This window comes from Branchiostoma floridae, unplaced genomic scaffold (assembly GCF_000003815.2).
Source record: "Branchiostoma floridae strain S238N-H82 unplaced genomic scaffold, Bfl_VNyyK Sc7u5tJ_1560, whole genome shotgun sequence".
NCBI lineage: Eukaryota > Metazoa > Chordata > Leptocardii > Amphioxiformes > Branchiostomatidae > Branchiostoma > Branchiostoma floridae.
In genome coordinates, this window is record NW_023365758.1 from 507,019 (window position 1) to 521,718 (window position 14,700).

Consider the following 14,700-nt stretch of genomic DNA (forward strand, 5'->3'; position numbering starts at 1 on the left):
CCGTCCGACGGGGTCTCGTGGTCAACAGCAAATACAATATACACAAATTACTGTACCACACCGTCCGACGGTGCCGCTGTCCGACAGCCAATACAATATACAACAATTGCTGTACCAAACCGTTCGACGGTGCCGCTGTCCGACAGCAAATACAATATACACAAATTACTGTACCACACCGTCCGACGGTGCTGCTGTCCGACAGCGAATACAATATACAACAATTACTTTATTACGTCAACCGACGGTGCCGTTGTTCGACGGCGAATTCTAACCAATTAAAACATTAAATCGATCGACGATCCTCAGTCATACAGAGTCAAAACCTAAAGTTTCCCCACAAAAGTTACGTCCTCGGTACTAAGAAATCAGACCACTGCGCCCCGCTGATCAGCCTGACAGGAGCTGGGGAGGAGCGAATACCGGGTTAGTGCAAAACTGCGACCCACTCCGAAACTACGTCCCGCTGATCAACCTGACAGGAGCTGGGGAGGAGCGAATACCGGGTTAGTGCAAAACTGCGACCCACTCCGAAACTACGTCCCGCCGATCAACCTGACAGGAGCTGGGGAGGAGAGAACGCCGGGTTAGTGCCGAACTGGGCCCCGCCAGTCAGCCTGACAGGAGCTGGGGAGGAAAGAACGCCGGGTTAGTGCCGAACTGCTCCCCGCCGATCAGCCCGACAGGAGCTGTGGTGGAGAGAACGCCGGTTTAGTGCAGACCTGCGACCCGCCCCGAACTGCGCCCCGCCGATCAGCATGACAGGAGCTGGTAAACTGGAAGAAGGGCACATCACATGTTACGTCATCGCGGCAAAAATTACTGAGAAAACAGAAACATCACGAGTTCACGACGGTTAAAAGATCTCTTACTAGCGTACAGGCTGTCCGACAACCTGAAGTGCCAAAGCAAACACTTTCAGAAAGGATATCACAGTCAACTTGGAATCACCGCTGCAAATTGTTGACTACTGCCCGAGTATTGAAGTCTTTGAGCCTGGTCCAACCACTTTCCGGGCTGTTGACTGCTCCACAGATTGCAGAAATGCTGGCCTAGCACAGAAAACCATGGCAAAATTGTACGGTAAAACAGACAAGCAACACTGCTAAAACGAGAGCAGCCCAATCAGGCAACTCTACCCGAAACATGGCGCTTCGGCACACACAGAAAACACTGACCACCACTTTTACGACTGCCCGAAGTTTCCAAAAAATGGCTTAACTCACCCACAGCGGTGTCAGTAATAAGTTTAACCACTGTTGTCGTCAGGGGAGGAATGTCAGGTGCTCCTCCAGGCCCTCGGTGATCAGTTCAGTGTTGTTCTGCTCCATTAGGCTCCTTGCGCGAGAAAACAAGGATTACGGCAGTCCTGGTGGTGATACAGCCTTGTCTGAATACCTAACTCATGCGAAAAAACAAACAAACAAGGAAATCAAAATGCATCCAAGTTAACAGCCAAGTTAACCACGCTAAGTTGAATCAATCTCACCTGCGCACCCAAACACGTGCGCTCCACATACAGATGCAAATTCCACTCATAAATGACACGAGTATCAGAAAGAACATTTGAAAACTCGAATAAGCTCTAAAACACAAGCTGCACGCCTTAGGAAAGGTGAGCAAACAAATTCACAGAATAATGAAACGAAATTCAGACAGCAAAATGTCTCTGCACTGAGAACACTGTCCCGCCAAAGCGCGGGAAACAGACCGCCAAACAAAAATTCCAGAACACGCCATAAGGCGGCAAGGCAATACTGCGTACCTTCTAGGTTAGTGATACTAACGCCATAGGAAACTACTCAGTCATTTGCTGCCGGCAAGATACGTTCCCAGAAGTAAAAGATGTCACCGACTTGCACATGGCTGGTACAGCGCTACAGGAGCTCTGCTAGACAACGTCCTGTTCGTACGGCTCATGATTCACTTGTGAATGGAGGGGGAGTTATATCACATGTCATGAACTCACGCGAGTGGAGATCTCGCGAGAGTTCATTCCATTGTGATATCATTGGGAATCAGATATAATTTCCTGCACTTGGCAGGGATTTGTGAACTGCCCTCTTCCCAGCCCACTGACCCAGTTACAAAATATCAATGTTCGTACATGTTACAAGAAATGATGAATCTATGTTTGAGCAGTTTAGAAACTAACAGAAATAATGTATTTGATTTGAAATGTTTCTAATATTAATGCATACAGTAGAAAATATTAAGAACGTCAAACAGATGTCTTCCTATCACGTGTGGGGTAATCAGGTATATCAACTTTGACCCTCGACCTCTACAGCGCCAATAGGTCAGTCTGCCTGTCCGCCATTTTGACTTGTTGGGGTGTCATAGCACGATTCCTTTGTGTCCAGTTTTGGAGCATTTTTCAAGACATATCAACATTTCAGCAATTAATCGGCACCATAAACCGGCAGGTAAGACATTTGTGTACAGCCTGTAGCCTGTCCACTCTTCGTCTGGTTATTATTTTGTAACAAAGGTTTAGAAAAAAAAAGGTTCATTTTTGGAAGACTGATCGATTTTCGAAAGGGGAGGGGGGCATAATTTTCACGACGTATAGGGCTGTGTACCCAAAACCCGTACCTGTACCGTACCTGTAAAATCATTAAGGTACAGGTCCGGACCTAAACATCTGTGTAACTGTACCTAAGCAAACTGTGCGTGTGTGCGTGTGTGCATGTATGCGCATGCATGTATGAATGTGTGTGTACATGCATACATGTGTGTGTGTTTGTGTATATGTTTTTGTATATGAGCGTTAGCCTCTACCAGGCTACTCCCCTAGCGTACTGTAGTCTCTATTTGTCCAATTTCTACAATTAGACCACCGATTCACGAAGCCTGGTAGAGGCTATATGAGCGTGTGATTCTGCATGTCTACGTGTGCATTCAATTATGGATGATTTACTGTTGTTTTCAGAAATGGACGAGAGAAGCGGTGAGGTCGCTATGGACGATCTGTCGACTGTACATGCTGGGGACGAGACTAGGAGCATCGACGAATTAGACACCGGCAGGCAGCTGAACAAGGAAGAGGACATTACCTGCGAGGAAAAGTGCGGAGTAGAATCTGACCTTTCTCCCGTTCAGGGTCGAACAGAGCAGACGGACAGGCTTGCGGTGAAACGTACTGTGGACAGACGCTTCCTGTGTACGGAATGTGACTATAGGGCAGCCACAAATGCTAACCTTATAAAACACAAAAGAACACATACTGGTGAGAAACCTTACAAATGTGACCAGTGTGACTATGCTGCTACATGTAAAGGCTCTTTAGACAGACACATGGCTAATCACACCGGCAACAAACCCTACATTTGTGGGCATTGCGGATACAGGACGACTGAGAGGTGTCGCCTAACCCAACATATGAGAAAACATACCGGTGAGAAACCTTACAAATGCGACCAGTGTGACCTTTCTTATGCACATAAAGTTTCTTTAGACCGTCACCTTCTTACACACAGCGGAGAAAAGCCATTTCTGTGTGGACAGTGCGAATACAGGACTACAAACCGGTTTTACCTATCCGACCATATGAGGATACATTCAAGTGAAAAGCGCTACAAATGTGACCAGTGCGACTATTCTGCTGCACAGAAAGGTACTCTAGACCGACACATGCATAGACACACCGGCGAAAAACCCTACATCTGTGGAGAGTGCGGATTCAGGACGCCCGACAAGTCTTCCTTAACCAGACATATGAGAAGACATTCAGGTGTGAAACCTTACAAGTGTGACCAGTGCGATTATTCCGCCGCACAGAAATTTGCCTTGTACAGACACATGGCAAAGCACACTGGAGAAAAACCCTTTATATGTGGGAAGTGTGAATACAAGACAAATGTCTTATCTAGCTTAACCATACATATGAAAAAACATACAGGTGTGTACAACTTCATGTGTGGAGAGTGCGGATATAGGACGGCTTACCGCCGTTCTTTAACCGTACATATGAGAACACATACTGGCGTAAAACCTTATAAGTGTGGCCAGTGTGACTATTCTGCTGCAAAGAAAGCAAATTTAGATCGACACATGGCTACACACACCAGAGAAAAACCCTTCATGTGTGGAGAGTGCGGATACAGAACTGCTCGCAAGTCTGACCTATCTCGACATATGATCAAACATACGGGAGAAAAAACATATAAGTGTGACCAATGTGACTTTTCTGCTACAAAGAAAAAGTATCTAGACGATCACTTGGCCAAACACACTTCTTGAGAAAACAACACACGTCTTAATGATATAGTAGACAGTTACAGATGCATCAAGGTTGACAGGTCTAAATCATAACTTAGTCAGAAACAGACAAATAGTAGCGATGGAGACTAAAAGCAAAAATATGATCGGTGCAACTTTCCTGCTTCATGGATAGTAGTTTAGACGTACACATGGTTGAACGCGCCTGTGAGCAACACTTCATGTCTTGTAGATGTTAATACTATACCCTAGACCTCGATAGCTGCCCTTCTAAACACAGGTATTACATGTCTTAATCAGAGCACGTGAAGCTGTATTACATAGTATTTTTAGCTATAAACTTCCGTGAATTGTAGTTAATAATTTGATAAGCTAAGATATTTGCCATTTTAATTTAACACCTGATTTACTTTTATTTACTGATAATTATTTTCTAAATGCATCGAAACGTTGTATCAAATTTATTTGATGCATTATCATGGAAATATAATGATCTACATCATTTAGAAGATGAAATCAATTGTTTTTGGTTATTGTTCGAAAGCATTGAATGTGTATTATAATTTGGCACCTGTGCATATAACTGCTGTTTTGATTTCTGTAATATAATTTTCTTTTAAGTCATGTTATTTGTTATGTCATTTGATTGTATTACTTCTTTGGTTACATATTATAATAGTTAATATAAGAATATAACTAATATTAATTTTTATAGAGCAGTGGTGCCTAGTGTAAGCGCCGATTTTTTTTTCCTTTCGCCCACACGTTCTATTGTTTGTTGTAACTTATGTTATTTCTTGTTTTCGTGCAAATAAATAGACAGATAAATAGAAAAAAATTCTCGACTTCAGATATTTAAGCTTCTTGTAAAATGAGTAAGAAGCGTTTCTTCTAGAAAGAAACGTTATTAGTTATGCATGCCGTGCGTTATTAGTTATGCATGCCGTGCATTTAATTTATCAAAGTTGCTATTTATAAATCGGACGTTCTACTCGAATGAACTGGATTTATCCGCACGGTGGAGTATTTTCTGTTACGTCACAACCCGAAGCTAATTTTCCCTAACTAGAGAGGAAACATTTTTGTGAAAATGCAGAATTTTTCCCAGCAGTTTTAACGGTCACTAGTCGACCGCTAAATTTTCCGTAGCAACTTTTTGATTCCGCAAATCCTCCCCGCCACCTCTTGCCGCTGCACTGATTACTATGTGGTTATATACATTCACATGCAAGCTCTGTTTCTTTACCAAAACATGCCCACAAATGTAGAACAGAAAGTCCCAAGGTTTTGGTGGGTTTTTATGTTCTGGTCGCAAGACAAATGTATTGTTTATATGAGATGGCTGTTTAAAAGGAAAAAAAAATTACACTTGAAATGTTTTTCCCTCCGTGAACTCGAACCCGGGTTGAACCAGGATCCATGCTTTACGATCCCGCTCATTCCAACAGCGGGAAAATGCAGAACAAAAAATCTGAAATACGGGTTTTAACGTTGTGGTTGCAAGACAAATGTATTCTTATACTAAATTGATGTTTAAAAGGGAAAAAAGGACAACTGAAAAAAAGTCTACAACTTCGGTCTCGAACCCGGATCGATCCAGCAACAAAAGCGTACGAGGCAGTGCACTGACCATTCGGAAACTTGGCACATGGGTGATATATAGAGCTTTTAACAGGTATAAAAAAGGTACTGCATAAGTCCGTTCATAATTTCCAAGATTACACTTGAACAAAAAAATTACACTTAAAAATTTTTTCCCTCCGCGAAATCGAACCCGGGTTGAACCAGGATCCATGCTTTATGATCCCGCTCATTCCAACAGCGGGAAAATGCAGAACAAAAAATCCGAAATACGGGTTTTGACGTTGTGGTTGCAAGACAAATGTATTCTTATATTGAATTGATGTTTACAAGGGAAAAAAGGACAACTGAAAAAAAGTCTACAACTTCGGTCTCGAACCCGGATCAATCCAGCAACAAAAGCGTACGAGGCAGTGCACTGACCATTCTGAAACTTGGCACATGGGTGATATATAGAGCTTAACAGGTATAAAAAAGGTACTGCATAAGTCCGTTCATAATTTCCAAGATTCCAAGGTCCAATTTTCTGAAGATAATGTTTTTGTGTGAAAAATTAACGATTTCATTCGTTCCATGGCGGGCAACTTCCTCCTGGAGCACCTGCTTGGTCGAAGGCATGGCTGAGGCCTGAGTTTTTCGCTGCCATAATGAAAACTCGATGCCGAGTGTCATTTTGTGTCCTGTGCGTTGATAGGTTCACCTCTGACGTATCCCCGAGAAAGTTGGACTTTCGGCCAATTAGATATGATCCCTTTGATAAGCAAGTCAGCACTGTCGGTGACTTTTAGTTTTTTTAATCAAATCATCTGTTCCAGTCAGACTTGTCAAAATTTTAAAGGAAGTACAGTCAAACCTGCCCAAGACCACCACCCGGGGGACCGGACAAAAGCGGTCGATTTGGACAGGTGGTCGATGAGAAGAGTATCGACTCAAAACATGCCCGATGCAAAGTATAAATGGTTTCCGTTGTGTTTAATGGCAAATAGCAAGCACGCTGCACGCACGCAAAGAAGCGAGGTCTTAAATGTCAAATACAGCACGCACACTGTAAATTGTAAATCTAACCCCAATCTTTTATCGAGCTTTTATACGATACAGTGTTTTAAAGCTCAGTATTTGTACATTAACGTTTTAGACGGTAAGGGAACTTTGATGCTGTCAGTTACCTTACAAGCCTTTATGCGTTGCTGTGTTCTTGATCGCCGTATCTGAAATAACTACGGTGCACCTTTCGAATTCGATGCCCGGTACGTCCCGATAGCGTACTTACCCACGGGTGAACGTGCAGTACAGTTGGACAAAAGCACACACACAGATCTTTTTTAAAAAGGTATGAGCTACACAGATCTTTCTTTAAAAAGTATGAGGCTATATACGCTTCAGCATTCGTTCACTTTATAATGATACAGACTATAAAAAAAAAAAAAAACTTCTGTAACAACTAAATTCGGATTTTCTTACAACGGATTTTTCACCCATATTACAGTAGACTGCCCCATTGACCGCCGCCATCTTTATTCTAAACATAACATCATAATGGCAGTCAAAATCCGACGCAAACTGGCCGATTTTGTGCAATCGCGCTAATTATCATCAAAAATCGATGAAAACCTCAATTTTGAAAATTATGCGGTCGTTATGGGTCCAAATTTGGACCGGTCGCGGTCGCATTGGCCAGGTTGTCGTTGAGAAAAGGTCGCTTAATGCTTACGTCAATAGGGAGAAAAAATCGGGACCTAGAAAAAGCGGTCGAAATGGCCAGGTGGTCGCTGAGAAGAGGCGGTCGCTCGGGCAGGTTTGACTATATCTAAACTTCCAACCTGAAAGTCTTTCTCACAACTGTGTAATCAGGTATATCAACTTTGACCCTCGATCCCCCCAAGCGCACAAAGGTCAGTTTGCCAGTCCGCCATTTTGAATTGTCGGAGCAACACGCACACGATTCCTTTGCTCCAGTTTGAGGCTGTTTTCAGGACAATTCGACACTTCAACGATAAATCAGCACCAAAAAACGAAAGGTAAAACATTTGCCAACCTCTTGTCCGTTCTTCGTCCGACAATTCTTTATTTTCTTTACTAGACCAGAAGTCGTATTTTTTCTAGGGAGAGGGGGGCATGAAATTATTTGCGATGTAATTTATTTTGAGCGAGGCTATCGACACATGTACGGGAGCCCTTATATACAAAATCTTTAAACCATTGACACACCGGGATGCCAGCCAATTAGAGCTGGTCATATGGGTAAGGTTATGCCGTTTATGTCTCACGAATATGTAAATGAGAGACAGAAAATGAGAAGAATGATGCCAAAGACAATTAGTATAGAGTTACAGGACTTTGGAAGTAGTTTGTGTTGTACGTGAGATAACAACTGTATAGTCCTTTTATTTTAAAAATCCTGCCCGATGACTAGTTGCACTTACAGTCTCGACGTCATATAGTAACATGACATGGCACTAGTTTCTAATCGTAATTGTTGTTTCTAATTAACTGCAACGTACTGCATTTACTATTGTTGAGTTTGACTTCTCCGAAGGCAGTGGTTAAAGAACTGTCCCACGTTCTGGAAAATAAGTGGGGTTTTTGTGATTTTGACAAAAACGTAGTCTTTTGGTAAGTAAGTACTAGTAAATAAGTAGTGCCTCTGTGACTTGAATTGTCCTTAAATCGTAAAAGCTCAATGGCAACAGTTTGAAACTTTGAACCATTCTTTATGTCTCGTAGTGAGGACATCGACTTATAAAATGTAATTCACTTTCCACTGCATTATTAGCAATGGACAAGATAAGCAGCGAGACTGCCATGGACGACCTGCCAACTGTACATGCTGGGGACGAGACAAGCTGCAGTGACACATTAGGCACCGGTAGGCAGCTGAACAACGAAGGGGACATTCCATGCGAGGAAAAGTACGGGGTAGAATCCGACCATCCTCCCGCAGAGGGTCGAACAGAGCATACAGCCAGACTTGCCCCTAAACGTACTGTGGATAAACGCTTTGCTTGTACGGTATGTGGCTATATGGCAGCCTCAAAGGCTTACCTACGAAAACACACAAGAACACATACTGGTGAAAAACCATATAAATGTGACCAGTGTGACTATGCTGCTGCACGTAAAGGGTCTTTAGACAAACACATGGCCAATCACACTGGCAACTGGCCATACATGTGTGGGCAGTGCGGATACAAGACGACTGAGAGGTGTCGCCTAACCCAACATATCAGATTGCATACCGGTGAGAAACCTTACAAATGTGACCAGTGTGACTTTTCTTATGCGAATAAAGATTCTTTAGACCGGCACCTTCTTACACATAGTGGAGAAAAGCCATTTCTATGTGGACAGTGCGAATACAGGACTACAAACAGGTATTACCTATCCGACCATATGAGGATACATTCAAGTGAAAAGCGCTACAAATGTGACCAATGCGACTATTCTGCTGCACAGAAAGGTACTTTAGACCGACACATGCTTAGACACACCGGTGAAAAACCCTACATCTGTGGAGAGTGCGGATTCAAGACGCCTGACAGGTTTTCCTTAACCAGACATATGAGAAGACATTCAGGTGTGAAACCTTATAAGTGTGACCAGTGCGATTATTCTGCTGCACAGAAATTTGCCTTGGATAGACACATGGCTAAACACACTGGAGAAAAACCATTTATATGTGGGAAGTGTGGATACAAGACCAATGTCATATCTAGCTTAACCATACATATGAAAAAACATACAGATGTGTACAACTTCATGTGTGGAGAGTGCGAGTACAGGACGGCTCACAAGTCTTCTTTAACCGCACATATGAGAACACATACTGGCGTGAAACCTTATAAGTGTGACCAGTGTGACTATTCTGCTGCAAAGAAATTTGCCTTGGATAGACACATGGCTAAACACACTGGAGAAAAACCCTTCTTTTGTGGAGTGTGCGGATACAGAACTGCAGACAAGATTGACCTATCTCAACATGTGATCAAACATACAGGTGAAAAACCATATGAGTGTGACCAATGCGACTTTTCTACTACAACGAAAAAGTATCTAAACAAGCACTTGGCCAAACACACGTCTAAACAAAACACACTTCTTAATGATATAGTTGATAGTTGCAAATCATAATTTATCCAGACACAAAGTACTTCTTCTTCTTCTTCGTGTCATCACTACACTTTCCTTGCAGTAGACACAAAGTACTGATGGAGACTAAAAGCAAAATATGCTCAGTGAAACTATTCTGCTTCATGGAAAGTAGTTCAGACTTACACACGGTTAAGCAAGTCTGTGAGCAACTCTACATGTGTTGTAGATGCTAACCCTAGACTTTGATAGCTCCTCTGGCAAACATAGATACTAGTAATAAGAAATTTATTGCACGACAATTGTACACGATACAATGTATGGCAACACCTATTACACAAAGTACAAAGTAGAGGTATAGGATAAAGCTTAACAACCAAGTTAACATAACAATTAGGGCTAAAATAATTCTTTGGTATAGTATTACAGCGGAGTAGGCTAATCATTAGTTTTGGTATTCTTTCTAATAGCAGAGCAGTCCTTGATATATTTGCCTATTTTTGACGTATAAAAATATATTCAAATCTGTTTGTAACATCATTACATGACTCAATCAGAGCACATGAAGCTGTATTATATACCATTTATTGCTATACATGCGAGTTGATACACTTCAGTGAATTGTAGTTAATAATTTTATAAACTTAAATATTTGCCATTTTAACTTAACACTTGATTTACTTTTATTTGCTGATAATCATTTTTTTCAAATGCATCGAAACGTTTGTGTATGGAATTTATTTGATGCATTATCATGAAAATATGATGATTTACATCATGTTGAAGAGAAAATCAATTGTCCTTGGTTATTGTTCGAAGCATTAGATGTGTATTTACATGTACACTGTATTATAATTTGCACCTATGCATAACTGATTAATTTCTGTAATAAGATTTTCTTTTAATCCTGTTATTTGAGATATCATTTGATTGTATTCGTTGGCTACATACTATAACTAATTTTAGATTTTATGGAGCAGTAGTGCCTACCGTAAGCATTGAATGTTTGTTCCTTTCTCCAACACGTTTCTTGGTTTTTTACAACTTATGTTATTTATTGTTTTCGTGCAAATAAATTGATAAATGAATAAACTTTTCTCGACTTCAGTTATCCAAGCTTCTTGTAAAATGAGGAAGAAGCATTTCTTCTTGAAAGAGCTTCGTACTAGTTATAATAACAAGTTGTGCACTTGATTTATTTATTCATCTGCCGTCCATTCCAAGTCACCACAAGGGTTTTCATTGTCGTATAATTTATGCTTTCAATTCTTTAAATTATATGCCTGGGAGATTTACTAATTTCTTAATATTTCCCCATTTGTATAAAACTTCACTTTCTGCGCAGCTCCGGGAAATACCCCCCCCCCCCTAGAAATGTAGATGCCTTAATATATTCACAACAGCAATATGAATTCATCAGGTATACAAACTCTGACCTTTGAGGTCAGCGGAAGAAATTGTCATTTTCCAGAAGGGAGTGTCCGCCATTTTGATTTATCGGAGTATCATATTCATCATATTCCGTCTCCAGTTTCGGCATTATCAAGACAATTCACCACATCAGAAATTCAACAGCATTGCAGACTGACAGGTAAAACGTTTTTAATCGCTTGCGTTAATTCTAGGTCTGCTAATTACTTAAGAAACGGCTAAGAAACGGGAAAGCGGATTGGGCTAATTGTGTAGAGGAGGGGCGCTTTTTTTTTAAATTTTTTTTTTAAATTTATTTATTGTATTTTCAATTATTTACACACAGGGGGGGGGGGGCGCTTTACGATGTAAACATCGGACATCGACAAGGAGTAGCGATTCAAATCAGTAGCATAAATGGTTATTATGGATTATGTGGATTATGATTTTGATTTGTCTGCCGTCTTTCATGTTTCATTTGTACTTATGTGTTCCGATGTCTTTGTCTATTTATTTTCTTTGTAATAAGCTTTTATTTCATTGTATTGTGAAACTGGGCGCTATTGAAAATCATTTTGTTTAAACTGAATAGGCTGCCCAGGCGTTTCAAAATAAACAAACAAACAAATATCTTGATATGTGATGTTTAGGCTAATGGTGGTAGATATTGATGTTTTCTAAGGTTGGTAGATATTGATATGTGATGCATAGAATTGGACATAGGTATCGATATGTGATATTAGATATTATGACATATTATATTAGATATGATATGATGGTATACGTGATACTATTGAACTGCTATATAATACTAATTGATATTGGTTGTTTTATTGTCAACGCCACAAGTGAGATCGAAAGAAAGAGGAAATAAAGAAAGGTACGTATTATATTGTGTAGTCAAGTCACGTTTTTCGCACAACTATTGCATAAGAAACAATGTATGGCAAATATCAAATACTACGAACAACCACATACTATCTAAATGTACATTTGTGTACTAAATCTAAAATCATTGCTCAATTGAAAATTAACAACATTTTCAATATTTCTCTACTTGTTTGTGGTGATATTATATGGTCAATGATATTTTCCTTTCATCATCATCATTATAATGATAATGTTCATGCCCGCCCGTAGGCTAAAAGCACAAAGGACCATATGTGGTCTAATGGATAAAAAGGAAGAACTAATACAGAAAATTCAAACCGAATTGGATGAAAAACGAGCTAAAACATCATGTATTTATGTAGAATATATCATAAACTATTGTTAACCGCTAAATCTAATGTATTCTTCTTTCTTTTTAAAACACGTGGAGACATACTGTGTTAATCGCATGATCATTCCTGCATTACATCAAGTATTATAATAAGGGCATATTGTCAGATTGGTCCAGGACAACGAGGCAGGTATAGATAATGGCATGACAAGGTATAAATAAAAGTGGACATATTAATTGTTTCTCTTCAATGTTGCATGATTCGTTTTGTTAACTCGTTCTCAGAAATGGACCATAGCAGTAACGAGGTTGCAATGGAAGACCTGCCAGCTACACACCATGGTGGTAGCGGAACGAGTAGCAGCGAGACATCAGACACGGGAAGGCAGCAGAACAAGGAGGTGGGCGTTCCATGCGAGAAAAGGTGCGGAGTAGAATCTGACCATCCTTCAGCACGGGTTGGGAAGACGGACAGGCTTGCGGTGAAGCATCGTGTCGAGTGTACGGAATGCGACTGTCCCCCTGCACAGGGTCTAACAGAGCAGACGGACAGGCATGCGGTGAAACGTTCTGTGGACGTACGCTTTGAGTGTACGGTATGTGGTTATAGGACAGTCACAAGGACTAGGCTAACCATACACATAAGAAAGCATACTGGTGAAAAACCCTATAAATGTGACCAGTGCGACTATTCTGCTGCACAGAAAGCAAATTTAGGCCAACACATGGCTAAGCACACCGGAAAACAACACACAGACAGACTTGAGGTGAAACGTTTTGCATGTACGGAGTGTAGCTATAGGGCAGCCACTAAGTACGGCTTATTACAACACACGAGAAAACACACCGGTGAAAAACCCTTCAAATGTCACCAGTGTGACTTTTCTACTGCGCACAAAGTTTCTTTACACCGCCACCTTACCCATCACAACGGAGAAAAGCCATTCATGTGTGGACAGTGCGGATACAGGACGGCTGTTAAGTCTAGTCTATCCGAACATATCAAAATACATGTGAAACCATACAAGTGTGGCCAGTGTGAATATTCTGCTGTACATAAATGCATTTTAGACAAACACATGGCCAAACACACTGGCAGAAAGCCTTACATTTGCGGTGAGTGTGGATACCGGACGGCGGACAAGACTATCTTAACCGTACATATGAGAATACATGCTGGTCTGAGACCGTTTAAGTGTGACCAGTGTAACTATTCTGCTACACAAAGTGCAACTTTACGCCAACACATGACCAGGCACACTGGAGAGAAACCCTACACGTGCGAGGAGTGTGGTTACAGGACAGCTCACATGTCTCACCTACGTGAACATATTAGAAAACACACAGGTGAGAAACCCTACAAGTGCGACCAGTGCGGCTATTCTGCTGCACGAAAGAACACTTTAACGCAACACATGGCTACACATACGGGAAACAAACCCTACGTGTGTGGGGAGTGCGGGTTCAGGACGACAACTAGTTCTAGCCTAGCCGTACATGTGAGAAAACATACAGGCGAGAGACCTTACAGATGTGACCATTGCGAATATTTTGCTGCAACGAAAAGTATTTTAAACCGGCACATCGTCAGGCGACATTTACGAATTCAGGACGGTTGACAGGTGTAGCATTTCCACATACTTGAAAAAAATACAGGTACTCATTGCGCATATCAAGTTTTTTCACTTTCCTTTTGTTTAGGTCCCACACAATTTGAACAGTCCTAATGATCTAGAATTTTAGACTGTGATAGTTGCTGTTTTGAATAGTTTTGAATAGATAGTGCATGCCTTAATATTATGGAAATACCAGACACCATGGGAAAGTACAGTTACCAAACAACAACCTATGAGGGACCGGTTTCAATTGATTTGAAGTCTGTTTTGCTTAAGTGTGTAGCATATATAAAAACTGTATTTCATTCCCGTCAAATACTTACCAGGTAGAACTGTATGTAACGTTTATATTGAAATTCAGGAGAATTTCATTTCAATAGGGATGTTACGTTAGATATGGAAGGATGATATTATTTGTGAGCTAAAACTCTTGGATATTAAGGTGATATGATATTGATAAGATGTGATATGTCATATTCTATTCAAATTAAGACTGTTCATAATATATTGATTTGTGGTATGATATTTAACCTAAGGTGTTGACATTTGATATTGTGCGTAGAC

The 14,700-nt window shown here is 40.9% G+C and overlaps 3 protein-coding genes across 5 annotated transcripts; all 3 read left to right on the forward strand.

Annotated features, from left to right (window-relative positions):
- Positions 1 to 2,925: 2,925 nt before the first annotated feature.
- On the forward strand, positions 2,926 to 4,555 carry LOC118408217 (gastrula zinc finger protein XlCGF57.1-like). The gene has a single exon (XM_035808861.1). The coding sequence runs from the start codon at positions 2,935 to 2,937 to the stop codon at positions 4,240 to 4,242; it is 1,308 nt and encodes a 435-aa protein (XP_035664754.1). The 5' UTR covers positions 2,926 to 2,934; the 3' UTR covers positions 4,243 to 4,555.
- Positions 4,556 to 8,571: 4,016 nt separating this feature from the next.
- Positions 8,572 to 11,004, forward strand: LOC118408213 (zinc finger protein 501-like). Of its 3 annotated transcripts, none has more exons than XM_035808856.1 (2): positions 8,572 to 9,950; positions 10,006 to 11,004. In XM_035808856.1, exon 1 carries the CDS (start codon positions 8,578 to 8,580, stop codon positions 9,928 to 9,930), a length of 1,353 nt encoding a protein of 450 aa, XP_035664749.1. In that variant the 5' UTR covers positions 8,572 to 8,577; the 3' UTR covers positions 9,931 to 9,950; positions 10,006 to 11,004. The 3 variants fall into 3 exon arrangements, with proteins under 3 accessions (XP_035664749.1, XP_035664750.1, XP_035664751.1); XM_035808857.1 differs by having other exon boundaries at positions 8,572 to 9,946; positions 10,002 to 11,004; XM_035808858.1 differs by having other exon boundaries at positions 8,572 to 9,943; positions 9,993 to 11,004.
- A 1,803-nt stretch (positions 11,005 to 12,807) lies between these two features.
- LOC118408186 (zinc finger protein 37-like) lies at positions 12,808 to 14,237 on the forward strand. Its single transcript, XM_035808821.1, has 3 exons — positions 12,808 to 13,111; positions 13,592 to 13,799; positions 14,222 to 14,237. Exons 1-3 carry the CDS (start codon positions 12,808 to 12,810, stop codon positions 14,235 to 14,237), a joined length of 528 nt encoding a protein of 175 aa, XP_035664714.1.
- Positions 14,238 to 14,700: the final 463 nt, after the last annotated feature.